Source organism: Loxodonta africana, chromosome 18 (genome assembly GCF_030014295.1).
Source record: "Loxodonta africana isolate mLoxAfr1 chromosome 18, mLoxAfr1.hap2, whole genome shotgun sequence".
Lineage (NCBI taxonomy): Eukaryota > Metazoa > Chordata > Mammalia > Proboscidea > Elephantidae > Loxodonta > Loxodonta africana.
In genome coordinates, this window is record NC_087359.1 from 19657515 (window position 1) to 19683867 (window position 26353).

At 49.5% G+C, this 26353-nt stretch overlaps 1 protein-coding gene across 1 annotated transcript in view; it reads left to right on the forward strand.

Annotated features, from left to right (window-relative positions):
- The window catches only part of CDC42EP4 (CDC42 effector protein 4), a 28366-nt gene extending 3349 nt beyond the window's left edge, over window positions 1-25017 (forward strand). The window contains exon 2 of the mRNA XM_010596984.3: window positions 17832-25017. Coding sequence (XP_010595286.1) covers window positions 17938-19005 — 1068 coding nt within the window. The 5' untranslated portion in view covers window positions 17832-17937 and the 3' untranslated portion in view covers window positions 19006-25017. The remainder of the gene's footprint in view (window positions 1-17831) is intronic.
- The last annotated feature ends 1336 nt before the right edge of the window (window positions 25018-26353 follow it).

Consider the following 26353-nt stretch of genomic DNA (forward strand, 5'->3'; position numbering starts at 1 on the left):
GCTTCCTTCCAGCCAGCATACATCAGAGGCTCCCCAGGCACTGCCAGCTCGCAGCTCTGGGCTCCATGCCAGGCTGGCAGCGCTGCTATCCCAAGCCTTCCTTTGCCAGGAACAGGGTCACTGGTGGTCTCCACTCAGCCGCCCAAGCTGAGGAAGAAGCTCCCTTTTGGGCCTAGGTGAGGCCTGCATGTCCACCCAGACTTGGGATGTTCCTGAATCAAGCCCTCCCTTGTTACCCAGCCCATGAGAAACAACTTAGGACACCTGGATTCCATGTCCTTTCTATCATCCCAGGGCTTGAGGGCATCTGAAAAACAGTGCCAGGGCAGGAGCAATCCCTTGGCATGCACTCAGGGGCTGCAAGTCCATGCCCAGCCCTGGCCACCATCATCTGCTGTGGCCGTTGGCGTGGCAGATGGGGTCAGCCAGGCCAGAGAGCCCCTGGGTTCTGCTTATACCTGTGCCTCCGGAGGCCTTGGCAGCCAGGAGGGACATGTTCTCGCAGTAACTGAACTTGGCCTGAAGACCCCAGCTTCAGATCTCCCCACATGTGACAATGAAGCCGGGCTCTGCATTTCAGCATCTGCTCTTAGCCCCTTCTTCCTCTCTACCCTGAAAGCCTCCACTCAGTGCAACCCTTCTGTTTCCCTTAGAATGTTGCCCTTGGCCCTGAAGCATCAGAAAGGGGACCCCCCACCCCAGGGTTTAAGGTTCAATCAAATGGTAAGGGGAGAGCCTGCAAGAGCACAAAAGGAGTCTTCTAAGGAGGCCAGCAATATAATTGACAGACAGCGCTAATGAGAATCAGGTTACCGTCCAAAGGACCGTGTGGTATTTTATTGGGGGTGGATTGTATTCAGCTTTTGTGTGTTATTTCTTCCTGGTAGCACCCAGGATCCCTCAAATTCCTGAGTGACTTCTAACCCTTATCCTGAGAAGGAATGGAAGGAGATTCTCTTTTCCCACCTCTGCCTTCATCCGTATGGGAGAAAGATGTGGCAGTCTGTTTCCATAAAGATTTACAGCCCTGTAAACCCTCTGGGGCAGTGCTACTCTGTCCTGTAGGGCTAGTATGAGTTGGAATTGACTCAGCGACAAAGGGTTACCCACATCCATCCTTACCAAACTGAAATCAGCGCTCAAGTCCCATCTGAGACAATCCAGGCTCCTCCAGCCTGTACCATTAAAGGGTTAAAGGTAGAGAAGGGAGGAGGGCTCTGGAAGTCAGGTCAGAAAGGAAACCAGTGAGCCTGCTGCTGACAGACTCTGCAGAGGGAGGGCAGAATCAATACCTGGGCTTCAGCAGCTTGGAGGAGCCCCCACCCCAAAACAGTTAATCCTGGGGACCCCGAGGGTTTTAAAAGAGTTCAGCCCATGCCTCACCCTGGAGCCCTTCAGATTAGGGGTCCTCAGATGACACTGGGGTGTGTCTCTCAGACTAGTAATGTGTCCTGTTTGAATTTAGGAGGGTGACAGTGGTCAGGGGCCACTGGGGATGCTGGAGGTCTCCCTGTCTTTCCAGGCAGAGATGTAGTGATCATCTTCACAGCAGACACTTGCCAGGGCTCACCGCTGCCCAGTGCTGTGCTGAGTCCTTTACATATATTCACTGATTTCATCCTTGTAATATACTAAAAACAAAGCCCGTTGCCATCAAGCCATCTCAACTCCTGGCAACTCCACGTGTGTCAGAGTAGAACTGTGCTCCATAGGGTTTTCAGTGGCTGATTTTTCCGAAGTAGATTGTCAGGCCTTTCTTCCGAGTCACTTCTAGGTGGATTCGAACAACTAGCCTTTTGGTTAGCAGCTGAGCATGTTAAGTGTTTGCACCATCCAGGGGCTCCCACGGTAACACTAAAACCAAACCAAACCCACTACCGTTGAGTTGGTTCTGACTCACAGCAACCCCATAGGGTTTCCAAGGCTGTAAATCTACAGAAGCAGACTGCCACATCTGTCTTCCGTGGAGCTGCTGGTGGTTTTGAGCTGCCGACCTTTTGGTTAGCAGTCCACTGCTTTAACAACTGTGTCATCAGGGCTTTTATAGTAACGCTAGGAGGTACGTAATATTATCAACTCCCTTTCAAATTTGAGAAAACTGAGGCGCAGGTAACTTGACCAGTGTGGCTGAGCCAGTTGTATCCCAGAGAGTCTGGCTCCAGGGTCCATGTTCTTCACCCCATGCTACCCACTCTGGCATAGCAGGTCCAGATGCGCCAGGCTCCCCCTGGAGACCCCAGAGTGCCCTTTCCCTCCCTTGTCAGCCAGAGCCCAGCACTTAGCTCCTAGGGGAAGCAAAGTGAAACAAAACAAGGCCTGGTGGATCTGATTTCAAGCCCAACCTCTTCCTTCTGTTCCTTCTGAGACAGTGGCAGGGGGGAGGAGCCGAGGAGTCCTCACAGCTGGAGGATCACTCCCAGATGAGGCGGGGCCTGCCCTGCGGGGGCACAGTGGGCCCCCACCATGCACCCCTTCTCACTTCTGCCTTATCCTCCAATTGTGATGGGAGTTGGGTGGCTTGTACTGGATGGTGGTCTCAGGGAAACACGTCTCCAGGAAGAGCCTTGTAAATAAGTGAAGTTGCCGGATGTCCTTGAGTCACTGGTTTCTCATCATCTTGACTCCTGGGTTGTCGTTTCCTGTCACTCCCATGTCTTGGCTCACTCCTTTCTCCTCCCTTCTCCTGCCCTGGCTGTGTTCTGACTCCCAGGCACTGAGGGAGGCTTTCTCCTCCACCCTCCTGGTACCTTCACTGGTGTCTCTGTTTCTCCGGCTGCCTTCCTTCCCCTGGCCCAAAGGCTAATGGCTCTGGGATGAAGATGGAGGTGCAGGCAGGGCAGAGGTGCAGAGTGGCCAGTTCCCATCCCATGAGGAGCACGGGTCCCCAACAGGATGGATCCTCCTGGTGGCCTGAGGTCTGAAATTCCCAGGATTAATCAGCACTTTCTCTGGGGAGCTGGGTGGATTAGGGCACCAAGACTAAGGACGTTTTAACCTGGAATTGTATGCAAGCTATGTGTCTGTGGTAGTCCAAGTATCCGAGGCCTGGGCTCCAACAGTGCTATCACCTCCTCTGGTACTCCTTGAGGTGGCCAGGGCTCTGAATCCAGCAGAGACAACTTCTTCCCTCAGCTCTATCTTTACCAGTGAGTTACTGGATAACTCATTCACCCTCTCTAATCCTCAATTTTCTTATCTGCAGGCTAGGGATGGTGATAATAATTCCATGGGATTTTGAGAAGAATGCACAAGATAAAGCCTTCCAGGTACCTGGGAGAGTGGATTACTTGTAAATAAAAAGGCAGTTTAATCAAAATTAGTCATCTAGTACAAGGCTTGGTGCAAAGTAAAAGCTCAGTAAATGTTAATTCTCTTTCTGGTACTTCTTCCTTGACCCATAGCCCAGGGATGATTAGTGCCATGGTCCAGGAGGCCCTCCCTCTGCTGCTGGCTAGGGCCTAGAACAACACTGACCAGAGTGGGTTCCTCAGGGCACCCTCTTGCTATCTGTCAGAACCTACACTGGGAAACATTGTGATCCCAAGGCTCTCTGTTGAAGCTAGGCTGGGTTCCCTGTTCTGTATTTTCCAGCAACAAAAGAATGAGGTGTCCAAACTGTGGTGTACCTTCCTACTATTCAGCCTGGCTAAGTTATTGGTCTCGCTTTCTTGAAAACTGTAAGAATGATAAATTCCTTAATTGAGATGGTGGAGGATATCTGTATGAATCCAAGAGTGAGCATGGTTAATGGGAAGGTCTCTACAACAATGCTGGTGATAAGACTGTAACTGGGACACACAGGCAACGTCAAGTTTTCTTGTAGCTGTGTTTTAAAAAATTTTTTTAAAGGTGAAATTGATTTTCATTATATACTTCATTGAACCCAGTATATCCAAAATATTGTGCCTACACCATGTAGTCAGATAGAATTACTGAGATGTTTTACATTCTTTTTTTTTTCACACGAAGCCTTTGAAATCCAGTATGTATTTTACACCTATAGCTCATCTCACTTTGGGAGCGAAATTTTTGTAACTCCTAGATCTGGGTTTGGATTTCATAAAATTTGCAATTGAAAAAGTAGATTCACATACTCAGGTTGTTCCAAAGCAGATGTCAGTTTTTCAGTAATTGAATCAAGCCTCCATTTTTCAATTTAAAATCATTGAAATGAAACGTAAAGTTCAGTTTCTCGGTTACACTGGCCCCTTTTCAAGTACTCAGCAGTCCTCTGTGACAACTGGCTTCTGTGTTGGATGATGTAGGTTTTGAATATCACATCATAGATGTTTCAGACTGGCGGTGGTATTTGACATTATGTTGGAGGTTGTAGCAAATACAACAAGATAAGAATGAGGAGTAGAGGAGGCAAAATTAGTATTAGTTTCAGATGATGGTCTTGTCTACTGACAGAGCCCAAAAGATTTAATCATAAAGTTGATTAAAGTGTGTAAAAAACCAAACCCACTGCCAAAGTCAAGTCAACTCTGAGTCATAGCGACCCTATAAGACAGATTAGAATTGCCCCATAGGGTTTCCAAGGCTGTCAGTCTTTATGGGAGCAGACTGCCACATCTTTCTCCTGCAGAACAGCTGGTGGGCTCAAACCATTGACCTTTCGGTTAGCAGCCAAGCGTTTAACCGCTGCGCCACCAGGGCTCCTTACAAAGTGTATAGGGGAGTATAAAGTTAGTGGGGTGGCCATTAAAAGAACGAGAACAACAACACAGGATGGTAGCATTCTTATATACCAGCTAAAACCAGTCAGAAAAGTCAGAAAATATAGGTGTGTATAAATGCGGCGGGGTGGGTGGGGGGGAGTGTAACACCCATTCAGAGCAGGAAGAGACTGTAAAGTAACCCCGAGTAAACATGACAAGAAGTGTGTAAGACTTGTAGGAAGAATCACTGAGTGTCATGGAGAAGGTCTAAAGGACTTGAATAAATGAGTAGCAAGACTTCATGTTGTGATAAAGTCAAAGTTTCCCAAATTAATTTATTGTTTTCTTTTAATTCCAATATAATCCCTCCAGATTTTCTTTTGGAACTTATTAAAATGTTCCTAAGGTCCATCTGGAAGACTAAATGCACTAGAAAAACCTAAGAAAATTTTAGCAAAAAAAAAAAAGGGATATTATCCTACCGGGTGCTCAGAAATATACATAGTAATAGTGTGATCTGGTTTAGGAAGAAACAGATGAATGAACAGAAAAGGAAATCTGCGAATAGACTCATAAGTGGGTGGTGTCTACATATAGAAGGTTTAATATGTGATGAAAGTAATATTTGATGTTTTACTCACTTTTATAACAAAATAAATTTTATAAGGAATCAGTAATAACTTTATATTTTTACTTTCTATTTTAAGTGACCCACAGTTTTATAAGTAACAGACATCCTAGTTTGGTGTATTTCTTTCTAGTATTTATTTTTCTGAGTAGCTTTGCATTATTACATTATCTGGTAGTTTTAAAAGAAATGAATAATTTCCATAAACGGTGGGGGTGGGGGTGGGGATGGACAGGGGTGAGGAAGGCTTTTCCTTCAAAATACTATGAACCAGAAACGATGTAAAAATGTGTAAGCACTCCCTGGAAAAGAAAACAACAAAAGCACAACAAATGTAAACAGGTATATAATCTGATAAATTTGCAAAACACGATGATCAAAGATTTAAATCACTTTAATATTTAAAGTCACATAAATCCATTGGAAAAGGTGATGTCCCCACCCCCTAGAAAAACGGGAAAAAGGCTTCAACAAGCAATTCACAAGAGAAAGGATACAGATGCCAAGAATAAACCCAAAAAAAACCCACTGCCATCGAGTGGATTCCGACTCATAGTGCCCCTACAGGACAGAGCAGAACTGCCCTATAGAGTTTCTAGGGAGCTCCTGATGGATTCAAACTGCTGACCTTTTGGTTAGCAGCCGTAGCACTTAACCACTATGCCACCAGGGTTTCCATGCCAAGAATACAGTCTTAAAATGTTCTCCCTCCTTAGTAATCTAAGAGAGGCAAATGACAAGTTTGTGGTAGGGCGGAGGGGTTATTGCATTTTTGTTGTTTTTAATTCAGCTCAAGAAGATATAATGCTTGGTGTTAGACACCGTCATCCTCTGTTGCTGGCACTGTACATTAGTAGAACCTTTCTGGAGAACAAGTTAACAATAGGGAACAAAAGTCATTTTGCTGGCTTTTAAGAATGTATCCTCTGAAAATTGTTAAGGACGTGTGCACAGATGGAGCTGAGAGGATTTTTGTTACAGAGTTGAAACTAAAGACTGGAAACAACCTAGCATTCAATCATCAGCCTTAGACTGGATGTAAAAATTGAAATATTAGGACTTAAGCTAAGATAATGTAGCCTTATTTATTAAGTTAGAATCAGTTTTACCCCAGTGTGAACAATGGTTGGCTTTGTTAATCTAGCTAAATTATAATGTGCTGTGTGTATGATAAGGGGGAAAATTTTTAATCAGTGCCACCCAATAGGAATAAAATACAAACCCCACGTCCCTTGTCTAAGAACTACATTTGCAGTACCTGAGTGGTGCAAATGGTTAAGCCCTTGCTACTAACACAAAGGTTGGCAGTTCAAATCTACCCGGAGGTGCCTCGGAAGAAAGACCAGGCGATCTACTTCTGAATGATCACAGCCATTGAAAACCCTATGGAACGTAGCCCTACTCTGAAACACATGAGATTGCCACGAAGTCAGAATGGACTCGGAGACAACCAGTACTGACAACAGCTACGTTTTTTTAAAAAAGTAAAAAGAAATAGGCAAAATTCGTAGATTTTTATGTAACCCAATAAATCCAAAATACTATCATTTCAACATGTAATTGATATAAAAATAGTAATTGGATATTTCGCCTTTTTTGCATGCTAAGTGTTTGAAATCGAGGGTGTATTTTACATTTACATTCCATCTTAGTTTGGACTCACTACATTTCAAGGGCTCAATAACTACCTGAGGCTGGTGACTACCATGTTGGACTGTGTAGGTGTGAATTAGTGTTCTTGGGTGGTGCAAATGGTCTGTGGTCAGCTACTAGCCTAAAGGTTGGCGGTTCGAACACACCTAGCAGTACCGCAGAAGAAAGGCCTGGCAATCTGCATCTGTAAAGATTACCGCCAAGAAAACCCTTCGAAGCACAGTTCTGTGTTGTAACATGTAGGGTCTCCACAAGTTGGAATTTACTCCAAGACAATGGATTTGATTTTTTTTTTAGGTGTAAATTGTTTAATAGCCCACAGAAAGGCAGCAGAAAGTCGAAGTAGCTGAGAAGTTCTGGTGTGTTCTATTTCCTTCTTCTTTGTCCAGCCCACCCTGTGAGCCCTTCTGTAATGTCCTGACTACACAGGACTGGTTTACACACACCCATCCCCCAATGTCCTTCTCCATCCCTGCCCCCTACTCCCCCAGCAGGAGTGCCTCGGAATGTGCATTGCTGCAGCTGCAGAAAGCACGTAGTGAAATCAAGGGCTCCTTCACTTTCCCTTCCTTCTGGGAAGAGGCCACCAAAGCAGAGGATGTTTACCTCCAGAAAGTGGGATCGGCTGAGTGCAGCTGGGCAGTGGCACCCTTGGGCCAATGAACCTGGTCTGGATTGGCCGGTAGGCAGGGAGGGAAGGTGGAGCAAGCACAAGGCACTCAGCCTGGAGGTTTTAGGAGCAGGGCTGGATCAGGGTTCTGTTCGTCCTTGCCAGGCATCAGGACCACCAAGGAACAGAAGGTTGAGATGGGAGCAGAACAAGCACAAGAAACACAAAGCAGAACCTTGTGCTGGGCCCACTCTGGGTATACCAGGGGGGTCCCAGCTCCTGCTACAGGGGCCCCCTCCCACCTCCCAGAACATCGAGAGGTTCCTTAGAGCAGGAAGTAGGAACAAGATCCTGGGTATAAGGTGACTGTTGTTAGTTGTCATCAGGTCAGTTCTGACTCATGGTGACCCCATGTGTGCAGAGTAGAACTGCTCTGTAGGATTTTCAAGGCTGTGACTTTTCAGAAGCAGATTGCCAGGCCTGTCTTCCAAGGCGCCTCTAGGTGGGTTCGAACAGCCAACCAGCTGAGCACTTAACCATGTGTGCTACTCAAAGAGCCAACTTCAAACATACCCTTTCGGGGGGCAAATCCCTATTGAGAAAGTCAGTAAAGTGAAGCTTGATTCCAAGGGTCTTAGAGAAACATCCTTCTAATCCCAGCCAACCCCTGTCCCCCATGCACATGCACACTGTCAGCTGCCTGTGTCTGCATGGGCCAGACAGCATCACCTCCTGCAGAAAACCATGCATCCTAAGGTCTGAAAGAAATGGGCTCAAATCACCCTTCTGTAGCTGTGGGAGTGAGCAGAAGAATTCACCTCTCAGAGCCTTAGTTTCTTTCTCCATAAAATGGGGACAAGCATGACACCCTCCTTGCAGGGTTGCTGTGAGGTTGAGGGGTATAAACATACTTTGTGACCACACAACACCTGGCATGCAGCAGGCCCCCAATAAGCAGAGGCTGTTGACAGTCATGCTGTTCCGGCACATGGCATGGTGGACAGCTGGTGACAGGAGCCCCAGGGTGCTGGTTGCCCATGGATGACCTCCGCCCCTCATCTTTTTCTCTGCTCCCTCAAAGCCGTCAGTCTAGCCATGCTGGGGCTGTAGAGGCAGCAGAAGCCTAACCTTCACCCACCCAGGATATCTCAGGTGGGATCCCACCATGGTGTGGGAGGCTGGCCTCCAGCTCTGGGCTTCAGTGACACTGGAAATGTGCCCACCTCCGGAGTGGTGGGAGGGTTGTTATCTCATCTGCTCAGTTGAGGAGGTGTAAGCCTCAGGAAGCAGCTGTGTTGGGGAGCCGAGTACATTTGCGGGGAGGTGCCCTAATCTCCCTGCTTCTCCTGCCACTGGGTTGCTATGGATTGCCCCCTTTCCCTTCCTAGGCAACTTAGAATAAAGTGCAGACCTAACAAGCATGTGTGGCTTGGCTGTGTTTTGGGGGGGGGAGGGAGAGAAAGAGCAGACATGGGTGGGAGATTAACGTGGACACAGAGATATGGGATGGATAGAGATCTGTCTTCGCTCAGCCACCAGAACATGCTTTGTGTTGGGCCGTGGCTGCTAAGCCCTGAGTACTAGATAGTTTTAAGCTGGTTCTGAGGTTAAAGCTTTTTTCTTAATCCTTTGATGCTTTGGGAATTTATTTATTATTATTAAAATAGTATTACCACATTAAAGAAAACTTTTTTTTTTAAAGCCTGCTTTTCTCTCAAGCCTAGTATAACTCCTTAATTTCTCTGCGTTCCCTCTCGGTCTTTGTTCAGGAATCACTGTGTAGACGAGCGTGAGTTCCAGTATTTTGTTTTTTTCTGTTTCTTCCCACTTAACAGCATTTGGGAAGCAGTTTTCCGTGTTGCATTGTGGTCTTCCTATGCACCACTTTTCATGACTGATAATCTGTTGAGTCAACTGCTCAGAGTTTTCTTAACTATTCCCTTATTGTTGGATATATAGGTTGTTTTCCAGTCTTTTGCTCGTATGAATAAAGCTGCAATGAGTATCTCCGTATGTGGTATTTTTTTTTTCTCTCCTTTTGAAATAGTTCCATTGGAAAAGTCCTAGATACGGAGGTTACCAAATCACACTTGTTTTACAGCCATATTGGAAGAAACTTTGCCATAGTTGCAGGTGCTCTCAGACCACCTGGTCCTGGGATCAGCTGGGCTCTGAGCAACTCTGGGGCCAGGTTCTGTACCTCTCTCTGCCTTTTAGTGCCAAGTACCAGCTACTTAGTGGTAGGTGGGGGGTGGCGGGTGTGTGCTGCTTCCTCCTTAGTCAGTTCCCCCTTCCAAGCTCTCCATGGGGACAAGTTTGTAACAGACACGAGATTAGCCTTGTGCTGGGTAATGCGTGAACCAGGTGTTATTGGGGAAAGACCTTTAGATTGGGAGGCAGGAGGCCTGGCTCCACACCTGGGTCACTCCCCAGCTCCGTGGCCTTCAACAAATCACTTCCCACACCCCCAACAGCCTAAGTGAGGCCCTTGGGTTGGATACTCTGGCTGTCCTGTCTCAGTCCTGGGAACTTCCAAAGTTGCAGGGCAGCATGTGTTTCAATGGGAGTCATGTGACATGGTGAGCGCTGTATTTTAGCATCTCCAAGGAATAGGCGAGAAAACACAGTGGGATATGAGAAGAAAACACCAGAACTTCTCTTGATTTTTTTTTTTTTAAAGAAAGAAAACTAAAAGTTACTAATACATGGATTAACAATAAACAAACAAAAAAAAAACATTATCATGGAGTCGATTCTGGCTCCTAGTGACCCTATAGGACAGAGTAGAACTGCCCCATAGGGATTCTAAGGAGTGGCTGGCGGATTCAGACTGCCAACATTTTGATTAGCAGCCAAGCTCTTAATCAGTGCATCACCAGGGCTCTGGATTGACAGTAGTAGACTTGTAAATAACTTTTGTTGTTGGTTGGGTACCGTCAAGTTGATTCTGATTCTTGGTGACCCCATAAGATAGAGTAGAACTGCCCCACAGGATTTTCTAGGCTATAATATTTACGGGGAGCCCTGGTGGCGCAGCGGTTAAAAGCTTGGCTGCTAACCAAAAGGTTAGCAGTTTAAATCTACCAGCCGCTACCTGAAAGCCCAATGGGGCAGTTCTACTCTGTCCTTTAGGGTCGCTATGAGTCGGAATCCACTCGAGAGCAACAGGTTGTATGTGTGTGTGTGTGTGTGTGTGTGTATATATATATATGGGAATTACATGTTCAATTTTTTTTTTTTTAATGTGATGGAGGCTCTAAACTTTTTCATAGTGTATCCCTATTTTCTTTATGTGGGGTTGGTGGGTCAGTGGTAGAATTCTCACCTTCCATGTGGGAGACCTGGGTTTCATTTCCTAGCCAGCTCACCTTGTGCACAGCCACCGCCTGCTTGTCAGTAAAGGTTTGCGTGTTTTCCTGATGCTGAATAGGATTCAACCGAGCTTCCAGACTAAGGGGAGCTAGGAAGAAAGGACTGGCATTCTGCTTCTGAAAATCAGCCAGTAAAAACGCTATGAATCACAGCGGTCCAGGCTACAGATGATCATGGGGATGGCACAGGATGGGGCAGCGTTTTGTCCTGTTGTGCGTGGGGTCACCATGAGTCATGGGGCCAACTCAATGGCAGCTGACATCAACAATCCCTACTTTAGTGAATGGTGCTCTGGTATGGGAATTCAGATTGGGCTTCAGTCCATGACCTTGGGCAAGTCCCTTAATTTAGTCTCTCTAGTCTGAAAATGTGGTCCCACCGCACCCGGGCATTTTAAGTAGGTATTTGACACAGATACTTAAGTGGTATAGTAGTCACAATGGTCGTATTTCATGTTTCCATCCTGGGCTTTTTTATTTGCTTGTTTGTTCAGCTTGGCTTGTTTTAAACAGTACTTCTTAACTTTCTTGTGCAAGCAGCAGGCTTTAAAATTCGAGGGCTTTTGACAGTGTACTGGAAGGAACTCAAAGATTTCAGATAGTATTAAAGTCAGCTAAGATTATAACATAGTGTCCATTGAAATTCCTCCTGGAGTATGTAACAATGAGTATCAAAGCCTCACAGTTCTCCATTCACTCCGCAGCCCTTCAAACCTGTCACAATAAGTGAATGAAACTGTTTTCCGCCTTCACCGGGCCTTCTTGTCTTCACAGGATAAGGCTGGGGAGTGTTCCAGAAAGTACAGGATCTTTTCTGGGTGACCAAAAACCAGAGCCACGAACCTCTCACAGAAGGTTGTGGCCCATGGTACCCTGAGTTTCTTATACAACTCCCTTCAGCTTGTCGTTGGTCTGACGGACTTTGGGTCGCAGAACACCGCCTCTGTTTGGCAGATAAGTTCTCCTCAGGGATGTTGGCTGTACCGCTGCAAGAAAAGTTCATGGCCAACCTGGGGGGACCCCTGGCTGGAAAAAGATGCCAGGGGCTTGAGGCAACCCCTGGAAGACTTGGAGTTCTCTTTGATTTTGCCCTTCCTCCCATCCCCCACCTAGGCTTTTAGTAATTCCTGGTGTGTCTTCCTCCAAAACATGTTCTGAACGTGTCCACCTCTGTCCATCTTGTTGTTGTTGTTAGTGGCCATCAAGTCAACTCCGACTCATGAAATGTTGCTTGGTTCTGCCTCATCTTCACGATCGTTGGTATGCTCGAGGCCACCGTTGAGGCCGCCGTATATTTTGAGTGCCTTCCAACTTAGAGGGCTCGTCTTCTAGCTGTATATTGGACATACTCTGTTGTGAGCCGTAGGGCTTTCAGAAGTAAATCACCAGGCCTTTCTTCCTGGTCTGTTTTAGTCTGGAAGCTCTGCTGAAACCTGGCTGCCATGGGTGACCCTGCTGGTATTTGAAATACCGGTGGCATAGCTTCCAGCATCATAGCAACACAAGCATCACAGTAGGACAAACTGACAATGGTGGTGGGCCTATCTCCTTGGCTACACCCAAGTCCCAGACTCATCCTCTCTGCCCTAAGCTCCCACAGCAGCTGCCTGCCTGAGCTCCAGCTTCCGCTCCTCCATGCCTCCAAGGCCGGCTGCTGTGGGGAGCATTTGCAGATACTGATTGGTCACTTGCCTGCTTACAAGCCCCCAGTAGTTACTTGTACGTCTGGAATGACATCCAAGCTCCTTCCCGTGGTTTTGCAGGGAGGGTCCTGTGTGGCCTGACCCCTAACCACAGATTTTCCTTCCATTTCCCAAGCGCCACAAGCTTGTTCCCACCCCTGGGCCTTCGCATGTGCTGTTCCCTCTGCCCGTAATGGCTGGTTTCTTCTCATCCAGTTCTCAGCTCACAGCACCCCTTCCTCAGAGGTGTCTCCCCGGCCCCCCACCTCCAGCACTCACTTGCATCACCCCTCATTACGCTGAAGACTATGAGATATTGTTATATTTACATACTTAACAACCCCACTCCCCACCCCCACACACTGACACTACACATGCCCCCTGAGAAGGCAGGAGCCTGTCCGCCTTATTATTATTGCTCTGTCTCTAGGCCTGGAAGAGTGTGTGAAAATTGGTGTGTATGCAATAATTCAATGAGTGAATGAATGTTTGAATGAATGAGTGAACAAGCAAGTAAACAAACAAAGGCTCTTGCCATTGACCTGAGTCATGACCAAGGCCGCGATATGTTCAGCGTCCTCCCTGTCTGGGCCCGTGGCTGGGCTGTGTCAGATGGAGACTGGTATTCATCCCTGAATGAATAACTTGGGGAAGAACCTTGGGAGAGACAGCTGCCCAGGGCAGTGGCAGTGGGCATTGAACTGTGTATACTCCCTGTACCAGGTGGGCATCCAGTCAGCTGTAGAGTGGGCGACCTGCCTGGCGGCCCCAGGAGAGCTCAGGTCTGGCTCCAGGCTCGGCCAGAGCTGCCAGGGACAGGCCACTGCTGGACTTTGGGAGTACATCAGTCCAGCCTGTCCAGTTTGTTCAGTAGAGGAGACAGAGGCCAGCCGATCTAGGAGGGCGGTGGTCTCGTGCCTGGAGAATGGGTGAGGAGGGGGCCAGGCAGGGTTTATCCTCTAGTCCTGGGAGCCCCGGGTGGCACAAACAGGTAAGCACTTGGCTGCTAACTGAGAGGTCAGCAGTTTGAAACCACCCAGTGGCTCCACAGGAGAAAGACCTGGCAATCTGCTCCCAAAAAGATAACAGCCAAGAAAACCCTATGAGGCAGTTCTACTCTGTCACATGAAGTCACCGTGTGTCAAACTGACTCCCACAGCACCTATCAACAACAGTCTCAGAAGCGGGGCTGAGCTGAGTGAGCTGAGGGTCTGAAAACCCAACCGAGGCGTGGCCTTCTAGGATTGTTCTGTGGTTTCCAGAGTGGAGGGTGAGGAATCTGGTGCCCCCAGGGGCTTAGGAGCTAGTCCTGGTTTTCCCTAGCTCTGCTGTGAAAACCCTGCTGTGAAAACCCTGCTGTGAAAGCCCTGCTGTGAAAGCCGGATGTGGCTTCCTGGGTGGCATAGGGGAGTGTCTCGGGCCAGGGCGGGCTGCGGGGAGTGGCTGCCCTTTTGTTGGGTAGCCAATTTGAGCCACTTCCCCAGAGCTGAGTCACTGGTGCTTAGCAACACCCCCTCGCGAAGCCCCAGCTCCCTTTGGCAGGATCCCCTTCCGGGGTGGGCGCTTGAGGCCTCCCATGGGACAGCCTGGGCCTCTGACCAGAGCAAAGGCTCGCACTACCTGCTTGCATTTCCACCTCCATGTCCCATCTCCTCACCCCCAAATCTTTCCCTAGATACTGAGGGTGACTCAATGTAACTTAAAAAAAGAAGTTACTATCAAGTTGACTCCAACTCATGGCGACCCCATGTGTGCTAGAGTAGAACTGCTCCATAAGGTTTTCAGTGGCAGCTGTTTCATAAGTAGATCACCAGGCCTTTCTTCCAAGGTGCATCTGCATAGATTTGGATCTCCAACCTTTTGGTTAGTGGCCGAGTGCCTAATTAACTGTCTGCACCACCCAGGAACTAGCCTTGATGTCACCCAGGGGCTGTGAAACCAGCCTTCAGGCAGCCCGATGAGTGAGTTCTCATCTGGCCCTCGACAGCGCTGCTCACCCTGTATGTTGTGAGCTCTAGCTCTAGGACCCCAGAGACGCAGACCTTGCCTGCCCGGACTGCTGGGCTTGCTGCCACGCCCTGCAGCCTGCTCTTGCCTGGTGCAGTGGGATTGGTGGGCAACTCCATCTAGACTCTCCGGACCTTTCCCTACTGGTGAGTGGAAGATACTCTTCATGAGTTGCAAAGCGTCTTTCCCACTTTCCCACTTCCACCTCCAGGGAGCAAGACTAGGAGAGGCAGATCACGTTGGCCAGATCCCTTGCTGATTTTCGGGGGTCCAGAGCATGTGGCTCTCCTGGGGGCTCCAGGGTGGGCTAGGATGGGTATGGATGAGAATCTGCAGATAGACTCTAACTGTCCCCTCCTACCCTCCTCTCTAGCCCTACCCGCAGGCCTGTGCTGGAAGGAGGGGTGAATGGGATGGTGGGAAATCCCTTACCCTGCAGCCCTAATGGCCATGGGGGCTGCTCAGCCTGATGAGTCCTGGACAGCTGGGCTGTGGTTTCCCTTTCTCTTCTCTAATGAGTGCTTACGATAGGAGGAAACCACAGCCGTTGACATTGCCCACTGGGTCTGGGGACTCCTGCCAATACATTGAAACCTTACGCAACTTTGGTGTTCCTGTAATGGCGTTCCTGCTCATTCTGACCTTGACCTTCCCTTCCCTGCCTCTCTTTTCTTGTTCATCTGCTGTGTCTTCACATGTGTGTTTCCACTCTGGGATACCAGTTCTAATGTCTAAAGACATTTTTAAGGAGCCCTGGTGGTGCGACAGTTAAGGGCTTGGCTGCTAACCAAAAAGTTGGTGGTTTCAGCCCACCGGTGGCTCCGTAGGAGAAGAGACTTGATCTGCTCTGGTAAAGATTACAGCCTAGAAAACCCTATGAGGCAGTTCTGCTCTGTCACATGAGGTCACTGTGAGTCGAAATAAACTTGATGACACCTAGTAACAACAGAGACTTTTTTTGGTTGTCACAGCTGGGAGTGGGGTGTTGTTGCTACTAACATCTCATGGGTAGAGGCCAGGGATCCTGCCAGATATCCTTCAATGCACAGGACAGCCCCCACCACAAAGAATGATCCAGCCCAAAGTGTCCAGTGTCTGCTCTCAGTATACACTAGAACTTTCTCCAGGTAGCAGGCAGGCTCTTCCTCTCTCCGGCCCCCTCAGGCACCAATGGTGAGGACACTCGATTGGTGACATTACTGACCCACGATGCTGTCCACCAAAGGCTGGAGAAAGGTCCGCAGTGGAGTAGAAAGAACACTGGACCAGGAGTCGATAACCTGGGGTGAGGGAGGCTTCCCAGAAGAACTGATGCCCCAGCTGAGCCCTGAAGGGTGAATTTGGGTTGGCCAGGTACCAAGGTGTTTCAGCAGGGCGTGGCCAAAAGCTCAGGGACTGGAGCAGAGGGCAAGGGTGATGGGGTTGGAGAGGGAGGAAGGGACCAATCACTGCATTAAAGGCTTTTCACTGGGAAGCCACTGAGGACACTCAGGTTAGGAGCCATCAAGTCGATTTTCGACTCATAGTGACCTATGTGACAGGGTAGAATTACCCTATAGGATTTCTAGGCTGTTATCTTTGCCCTGGAGATGCAATAGTTAAGCACTCAGCTGCGAACTGAAAGGTCAGCAGTTCAAACCCACCAGCAGGTACCTGGGAGAAAAGACCTGGTGATCTGCTCTTGTAAAGATTACAGCCTAGGAAACCCCGTGGGGCCGTTCTACTCTGTCCTATAGGGTCACTATGAGTCACACGACAAGAACGACAATCTTTATGGAAGCAGATTGCCAGGCCTTTCTTCCGCAGAGCCATTGGGTGGGTTTGAACGACCAACCTTTCGGTTAGCCATTGCTCCACCGGAGCTCCTTTTTCTTCTAAAGGACAATGCTTTCCCGCATGCTCCCAAACTCGGATGCTGCTGGAGCAAACCCCACCACATTTAGGGTTGTGGGCTTTGCAGTGGGAGGCTGGAATGAGGGTGCTGCTGAGAGCAGCTGTTGGCAGAAACAGGGAGGGAGGCAGGGACCCTCACCCACCATGCTGTGTTCATTCCCTGTGTGTGCCTCTCCCTACCCTGTGCAGCCCTGCCTGCTGGGCTTACCATTTGGAGCTGGTCCCTCTGGGGGAGAAGGGGCTGGCTTGGCCCCAACACTGAACTTGGCCCTTGCGTGGGTGGTACTGTAAACTTTGACTTCTGCCCTTGGCCCTCCCTCTGTTCTTTGGCTTTAATCACCAGGGGTCTGTAGATCCCAGGGTCCTAGGTCGCCTAGGGTATAGTCACTGCCTCCCTCTACACAGAATGATTAAAGAAACCAGAGGGAGTTTCCCAGCCTTGATTTCCTGAGAGGCAGAGGGCGAGTCCTTGGCAGAGAGCTTGGGGCCCCACAGTGGAGATGTCCAGGCGGGATCTTCCCATATGGAACACTCAGCAAGAGCTGGAAGGCTGGGGAGCTGGTTCTGTGGGTCCCAGCAGCCCCACCCCAGCTCTGATTCAGAAAGAAAGCCGGTCTACCCACGTGTGTGGATGTGCTGGGCCAAGTCACCCTGGGGGTGCCTGTCACCTGCCTGTCCTGTCTTCTCCCTCCTCTCTGAGGCCTGTGACTCAGGTTGAATTGTCCCCTAACTTTACAGGGAATTCGGTTAGACAGCAGGAAGAACTTAGAACGTGTCTCCAGGCTGGCTGCTCAAAGGCATCAAGTCTTAGTATCACTGTGTGGAGTCCCTTACGAACCTCCGCATCCCTAAATGTGGTCGAGTTTGAGAGATTGTTATCTCTCAAATTTCAGGGAAAGTATGTGTATGGGTACTTGAACTCTGACCAGATTGCAAAAATCCCTCCCCCTAACCTGGGAGCATATGGGTATGGGTGAAGAAATAGTCAGGGTTACGAAATTGATTGCTGGCATCTTTCACTTTATTTCGTTTTGGTCAGGGACCTGGGGTTTAAATAATAGCCCCTTAGCAGATGAGAGTCCGTGGGTGGTGTGGCACAAACAGTGAATGCATTCAGCTCCTAACCAAAAGGTTGGAGGAAGTAGGCCTGGCGATCTACTTCTGAAAACTCGGCCATTGAGAACCCTATGGAGCACAGTTCTACTCGGACACACATGGGGTGCCATGAGTCGGAGCTGTCTTAAAGGCAACTGGTTTTGGTAGATGGGCTCTTGTGCTGGTTGTCCAGCCTGTGTTAACCCTTTGCCTCCTGTTCTCTGCTCGCAGCTGTGTGATCTCCTTATCACACCCAGCCCCTGCAGGACTTCAAATCTGACCCCAGAGCCGTCAACGACCTTGGGAGGGCTTGCCTTCCCCCTTCCCACCCAGCACGATGCCGATCCTCAAGCAGCTGGTGTCCAGCTCAGTGCACTCCAAGCGCCGCTCCCGCGTGGACCTCACAGCCGAGATGATCAGCGCCCCCCTGGGTGACTTCCGCCACACTATGCACGTGGGCCGCGCTGGAGATGCCTTCGGGGACACCTCCTTCCTCAACAGCAAGGCCGGCGAGCCAGACGGCCAGTCTGTGGACGAGCAGCCCTCCGCCTCGTCTTCCAAACGCAGCCTCCTGTCTCGGAAGTTCCGGGGCAGCAAGCGGTCGCAGTCGGTGACCAGGGGTGACCGGGAGCAGAGGGACATGCTGGACTCTCTTCGGGACTCCGCCCTCTTCGTCAAGAATGCCATGTCCCTTCCCCAGCTGAACGAGAAGGAGGCCGCAGAGAAGGGCTCTAGCAAGTTGCCCAAGAGCCTGTCGTCCAGCCCTGTGAAGAAGGGGAGCACTGGGGAGGGCGACGTGGAGGAGCAGGGTGCCGGAGAGGGGCTGCCCCGCCGTAACGGGGCCGAGGGCCCCCACTCTCCTGACCCCCTTCTAGATGAGCAGGCCTTCGGGGACCTGACGGACCTGCCGGTGGTGCCCAAGGCCAGCTACGGGCTGAAGCACGCCGAGTCCATCATGTCCTTCCACATCGACCTGGGGCCCTCCATGCTGGGTGACGTGCTCAGCATCATGGACAAGGACGAGTGGGAGCCTGAGGAGGATGGAGGTTACCACGGCGACGAGGGCCCTAGCAGTCTCTCTGCCCAAGCTCCCCTTCCTGCCTCAGTGGCCCCTCCACTGGCCAGGCAGGAAGGCAAGGCTGGGGCGGACTCTTCCTCACTGCGCTCCCACACTCTGGAGGATGAGGGGTGGGCGGCGGCAGCCCCCAGCCCGGGCTCGGCCCGCAGCATGGCCAGCCACACCACGCGGGACAGCAGCTCCCTGTCCAGCTGCACCTCAGGGGTCCTGGAGGAGCGCAGCCCCGCCTTCCGGGGGCCGGACAGGGCCCGGGCCACCCTCCTGAGGCAGCCCGACAAGGAGTTCTCCTTCATGGACGAGGAGGAGGAAGACGAGATCCGTGTGTGAGGGCAGGAGGGAATGCTCCAAGCTCCTGGCTTCCTCTCTTCCCGTGCCCACCCACCACAACTTCCCACCCTCCAGAGAAGCCACCACCAAGAGACCTGGACCTCATGGGTGAGGGACCCTGGCCAGGCCTGGGGGTCTGTGGAGGACTTGGGGAGCTGGCACGGGGGTCAACTGGCCACCTGACTTCATTACCCACCGTGCCCTCCCCCAGCTAGATAGGACTGGGGTTGTGTGCCCGCTGGAGAGTCAGCTTTCTTCTCTGGGCTTGCCTTTCCTCCCAGCCCTCACCTGGGTGCCAGATGTCCACCTGGGTTCCTGCCATGTGCATGGACAGGTGAGCCCATAGGCAGTCACAGTGCCAGGGCTAAGGACACACACAGCTCTCCTTTCTCTCCTGGCCTTTCTGCTGTGACTGGTGGTAGCTGCATGGGCTGGAGGAAGAGGTGGTCCCACCTCCCAGCCCCCCTACTCCTCCATCTCTGGTTCCCGTAGCCATTTGGAGATAGCGGGACCAGGTGGCCAGCCCTGAATATGTACATTAAACGCAGCCCCTTCCAGGGGAGGAGAACAGGATGGGGAGCCTAAGGAAGGCCCCTGGGCTTCCTGAATTTTCGGGAAGGAGCCTTCCAGGCATAACACTAGGAACAGGGCTGGGGCAACAGCTCAAGCCCTGTGGGTTTGCTTGTTCTTTATTGTTATTTTTAAATCTTTATAGAGCAGTGTCAGGAACAATGTTACTAGGCCTGCCACCAGAAGGAAAATCACATCCTTCTAGAAAGCCTTTATATAAGTCTCCTCCGCTTGAAAATGCAGAGCGGATATTAGCATACTTCAGAGCCCCAGGAGGTCTACCAGCTCACCTTCAACTAGCGCTTCCAAACTTTATTTAGAACTATGTGGTGCGGGTCTGTGCACGTTGTCGTCCCTGCCTTTTTCCCCCTCCCCAATACCTGTTAATAACTGAAGAAGGCCAGTGTAGAAAATGTTCTGGATTTTTTTTTTTTTTTTAAAGATAGTCCCATGGGGGGAAATAAGCTCTTTTTTGACTGGGTTCTTCCCCTCCAGACGCACCTTCTAAACCAGCTACTTCCACTTCCTCTCTAGAGGCCTCTTTGTTGATCGAACCCCTTCTTTTGAGACAAGAGCCCCCAAGGGCAGAATTGCCAGATTTAGAAAACGAAACAAAACAATAGAAAACAAGGACGCCGAGTTAAGTTTGAGTTTCACAGAAACGGCGGACAATTTTTTAGCATAAGTATGTTCAAGATATCACGTGGAACGTGACTGAAATATGACGTATTGTTTATCTGAAATCCAAATTTTAATTTGGGATTCTATATTTTATCTTGCAGCCCTGCCTGAGGGGGTTGAGTAGAAGCTCGGGTGTGAGCCCCAGGGTTGCCTGACAATGATTTTTCTACCTGGGAACAGGCTGACCCACCTCCTCCTCTCTCCATCTAGCTGATGGAGGGGGTGGGGGTGGCACAGAAAGAATTAATTCAACGAGGGTTCCGGCCAAGGGCTGCTGGATCCTGACCCTGAGAGACACTAACTTAGCTCCTGCTTCACCTGCCCTCTTGGTGCTCCTGTTCCTAGTCACTTAGCCCCCTAGGTGGGGGATGAATCGGAAGGGGTGTTGCAGCCCCCATCAGCTGCCCTGCAAACCCATCCCGACAATGGTCAGTTCCAGATTCTAAACTGTATTTTTTACCCCCACGATATTGTTAAAATGGCGAGGAAATATTAAAAAAGCTCTCTAGCACCCCTGGTGTGTCTGCCTGTTTCTTGGGAGGATTGTTTCAAGATAGCGGCTGGGGGGTGGGGGTCCAGAATGAGGGCCCTGGGGCTTCCTGTGCCCCCATGGCACTTGAGGGCCTGAGGCAGCTTCTCTCTGTGTCCCCTCCCATCCACTGTCCTTGAGCTTCCTCATGCACCCATCTGCCGTGGGACTGAGGTTGCGGTGCTACTTTACCAGTTGGGTGCCCTTGGGCAAGTCACTTAACTGCTTTGTGCCTCATTCTTATCTGTAGAGTGGGGATCCTGCCACACAGGGCTGGGGTGCAGACATATGAGGTGGTACGTGCAAGGCTGCTATTAAAAAATGGGGGCTCTGTTCTTTCCAGCCCTCCCAAGTGCTGACCTCACAAGACTCTCCCCACCAGGAGACCACCTGGTGCAGCCTCTGCCCTTGCCTGTCTTGAGAAGCTGGGAAAAGGGGCTGACTTCCGTTTTACCCTGTGACCCTGGAGAATGAGCTCCCGAGGGATGCTGTCAGTATCTCCATTTTACAGATGAAAAAACGCATTCGGGGAGGCCACGTGTCCATGTTCTCTGAAGTCACAGTATTAGTCAGTGTTAGAGTCAGGATAGCCACGATTTCAAACCCCTGTCTTCCCCCCTGCCCCCGACTGCCCACTCATACAGGGCATTAAAGCTTCTGAAATGAGTTCGGAGCGTGTCTGCCCCAGGTGGGGACCCGGGGACTCCCCATCCCGCTGGCCCAGCTTCCGGCTCGTCACCTTCCTTCCCCACACCCATAATTTCTTAAGAAGGTAGGGTAGAGCTAGCGCTCTGCAGCTGGAGGTCCCAGTGTGGTTGGATTCCCAGTGGGAACCTTCCTCCTCCTGCCCTGGGCATCTACAGGGAAATCTGGGCTCCTGTTCCATGCTCTGCCTCTGGCCCAGAAAGCAATAAGAGGTATAATTAAAATATCACCCAGTTTGCTCTGCCCCTAGACGGGCTCATTAGAGCTAATGAGGGAGGTGGCTAGGTCTGGGGAGGGGAGAGGAAGGTAGGGCTGGAACACAGCAGCCGCCCAGTGGGGTGACGGGGTCCTGGTGACTGCAGTCTAGTTCAGGGTACCTACTGGTGAAAGGAGGCACTGTTCCAGTAAGGCCCAGGCAGAGGTGGGCTAGAAGGACCTGAGTGGGGTCTGCCCCTCCCAGACATGTATAAACCTCCCAAAGAGAAACCCCTCCACCACCGACCAAGGATCCTCAGGGGCCAGGAGAATCTGTTTTGAGAAAGCTCCAACCATTCAGGAAGCCCCTGGGGCCTATGGAAGACCGGGCCACACCCACAACTTCAAGGAGCTAACATTCTGGTTGGGGGCTCCAGATCCTAAAATTATAGGATCCTAAGAAGAGAAGAAGAGAGGAAAGGAGCCCTGGTGACACAGTGGTTAAGCACTCGGCTGTTAACTGAAAGTTGGGCAGTTCGAACCCACCAGCTGCTCAGAGGGAGAAAGATGTGGCAATCTGCTTCCGTAAAGGCTACAGCCTTGGAAACCCTATGGGGCAGTTGTACTCTGTCCTATAGGGTCTGCGTTGGAATCAACTCAACGGCAATGGGTATAGGGGTATAAGAAGAAGAGAAAGAGGAGTCTCAGGATCTTAGAATTTTAGGATCTGGTCTACCTCTGCCTTCATTTTACAGATCGGAAGATGGAGGCTGAGAGGAGAAGAGACTGGTCAAACCGCCACAAGTGGAGAAGAGCAGAGAAGCCGAAATCTTGGCACTGTAGCCTGGCAGGCGAGGGACAGGCTGAGGGGGTGGCCTGTGCGGGGTGACAGCTGCTCACATGGCTGGGAGTGTGGTGGGGGGAGAAGCTGGAGCTCAGGGCAAGGTTGAGGGATTGGCTTTTTCAAGGGTATGTGGCACTCCCCACCTCCCTGGCTCACCTCAGCCTCACACCTGAGCCCCAAAGTGCCCAGCTCTTCCTGCACTTGGGCAGATGGTCTTCCTGGCATGTCCCTTTTCTTTGGTGGTAACCCGTACCCAAAGCACCCCTGGGCCATAAGGACCCTGAGTCTACATGCAGAAAAGGGAAGTTGGGAGTAGAAATGGGAGAGTTTGTCTACTCGTCTCCCCTCTGCCATCTCCTCCGGGCCCCATGGCTTCCTGCCAATGCACAGATGGGAGCCTGGAAAGAACATTTTGGGGGAGGGAAAGGTGTTTGCAGGCAGATGGATGTTGGTGGGTTTGCTTCTATAACCTGTTGCTCTAACCCAGGGAACTGCTGTTCCTCCAACAGGGAAACCCCCGAAAAGCACACCGGAGCAGCCAAGGGTTGCTTCCTCCCCCAGCAGGAATCCAACCCCGAAATGGAACTGGCATGCTAAAATGTCTACCAAAGCTACAGGGTGCTGCTGAATTTTGTTTTGTTCTCCTGCCTTGCCATGTTCCAACAAAAACTGGAGGCAGCTTACAATAAAAAACCCAGTGCCGTCGAGTTGATTCCGACTCATAGCGACCCTATAGGACAGAGTAGAACTGCCCCATAGAGCTTCCAAGGAGCGCCTGGTGGATTTGAACTGCCAACCCTTTGGTTAACAGCCGTAGCACTTAACCACTACGCCACCAGGGTTTCCGCAGCTTATAATAACACACACACACAAAAAAAAAAATAGGATAAAAATAGATCAGAAAGAACACAATGCAGGAACAAACAGTACAACCAACCTGAGAGGGCAGTGCACAGAAACGTGCTCCAGGTAGGCCTCAACATTCTCAAAGTGGGGCTGCAAACTGGACTCTGAGCTTCCTGCTAGTCCAAGTGAAAAGGGCAATGTATCTGTTACAAGACTCACAAAGACCACAGGGCGAAAAAGATCCCAGAATCAGGTCGGGTCTGAGAGGAGTTCTTGTGAAGCCTTTGAAGAGGATAGGGATGGTGTCCCAGGAGATATTGTCGACAACAAACAGCCTTATAACTGATATGGTCACACAGTCCATTAGGCTGCTTCCTACAGAGTTGTTCAAGCATAAATGGAGGGCTTGATGCCAAGGCACAGATCAATAAAACCAAGTCTATTGAGAGGAAGATGATCCAATGGAATGCAAAAAATTATCAAACAACATTATTAATATCACATGCAAGTAAAATTATGCTGAAGAAAATTCAAGAACAGCTACAGCAGTACAGAAATTCAAGCCAGATTCAGGAGAGGATGTGAAACGATGGATATCATTGCTGATGTCACATGAATCTTGGCTGAAAGCAGAGAATACCAGAAAGATGTTTACCTGTGTTTTATTGACTACGCGAAGGCATTCGGCTGTGTGGATCATAACAAATTATGGATAACATTGTGCAGAATAGGAATTCCAGAACACTTAAGTGTGCTCATGAGGAACCTTGTTTGGACAGAACAAGGGGATACTGCATGGTTTAAAATCAGGAAAGGTGTGCGTCAGGGTTGTATCCCTTCACCGTACTTATTTAATCTGTATGCTGAGCAAATAATCCGAGAAGCTGGACTATATGAAGAAGAATGAGGCATTAGGATTGGAAGAACACTCGTTAATAACCCGTGATGTGCAGATGACTTGACCTTCCTTGCTGAAAGTGAAGAGGACTTGAAGCACTTACTGAGAAGATCAAAGACCACAGCCTTCAGTATGGATTGCACTTCAACATAAAGAAAACGAAAATCCTCACAATGGGACCGATAAGCAACATCATGATAAACGGAGAAAAGATTGAGGTTGTCAAGGAGTTCATTTTACTTGGATCCACAGTCAACACCCATGGAAGCAGCAGTCAAGAAATCAAAAGATGCATTGCACTGGCCAAATCAGCTGCAAGAGATCTCTTTAAAGTGTTAAAAAGCAAAGATGTCACTTAAAGGACTAAGGTGCACCTGACCCAAGCCATGGTGTTTTCAGTCACATAATATGCATGCAAAAGCTGGATAATGAATAAGGAAGACTGAAGAAAAATTGATACCTTTGAATTATGGTGTTGGCAAAGAATATTGGGCTGCCAAAAGAACAAACAAATCTGTCTTGGAAGAAGTACAACCAGAATGCTCCTTAGAAGCAAGGATGGTGAGACTGCGTTTTGCATACTTTGGACGTGTTGTGAGAAGGAATCAGTCCCTGGAGAAGGACATCATGCTTGGTAAAGTAGGGGGTCAGTGAAAAAGAGGAAGACTCTCAACAAGATGGATGGACAGTGGCTGCAACAGTGGGCTCAAACATAGCAACAATTGTGAGGATGGCACAGCATTTCATTCTGCTTTATATCAGGTCTCTGTGAGTCAGAAGCAACTCGACGGCACCTAACAACAACTATGTGGCGAGCACTCTGCATGGTGCTCAAGGCTATAACAGTAGACAAAGCAGACATCACCCAGGGTGGCATTATGACTTTCGTGACCCTTCCTCCATAAACACACACACACACAGCTGCATTAGTATAAATTAATATTAATATGAAATGGTTGCTGTCATTTTGTGCCATGGAGTCGATTTTGACTCACAGAGACCCAGTAGGACAGAGTAGAACTGCTCCATGGGGTTTCTTAGGCTATAATCTTTATGGGAGCATTTCACCAAGTCTTTTCTCCCATAGAGCAGTCGGTAAACTTGAACTGTCAGCCTTTTGGATACCAGCTGAGCACTTAACCATTGTGCCACCAGGGCTCCTTTAATACTAAATAATAAATAACTATCTCTTAATTATTATTATATAATCGACATATTAATTATATGTTATACCAAAACCAAACCAAACCCAGTGCCATCGAGTCGATTCTGACTCATATTGACCCTATAGGACAGAGAAGAACTGCCCCATAGAGTTTCCAAGGAGCACCTGGCAGATTCGAACTGCCAACCCTTTTGGTTAGCAGCTGTAGCACTTAACCACTATGCCACCAGGGCTTCCAATTATACGTTATACGTAAGAGTAATAATAAACCCAGTGCTGTCGAGTCGATTCCGACTCATAGCGATCCTATAGGACAGAGTAGAACTGCTCCCATAGAGTTTCCAATAATAATAATAGATGTTTATTAATTAACAATAATATTAAATATACATATAAAAATTTTTTTTTTACCTGAAGTTTTTTTTTTCCCTGATTTTTAAAGAAATTAAAACATTTTGTGGGCCCCTAAAGGACTGTGGGCTCGGCACAGGGCTTCCTGTACCTAATGGGGAAGACCCTTTCACCAGCCCTGTCCTCAAAGGTTTGGGGCTAGGGGAACAAAATCACCAAGCAAGAAAATAAGCTGAAGAATTGCATACGGTGCTAAAGCTTTTAGAGGGAATAAACTGGCTGGGTGCTGGGATACAGAATGACGGGGAGCATCTCACTCATCTAGTGCTGCCGTAACAGAAATACCACAAGTGGATGGCTTTAACGAAGAGAAATTTATTTTCTCACAGTCTAGTAGGGTACAAGTCCAAATTCAGGGCATCGGCTCCAGGGAAAGGCTTTCTCTCTCTGTCAGTTCCGGAGGAAGGTCCTTGTCCTCAATCTTCCCACGGTTGAGAGCTTCTCAGGCACAGGGACCCCAGGTCCAAAAGACCCGCTCTGCTTCTGGTGCTGCTTTCTTAGTGG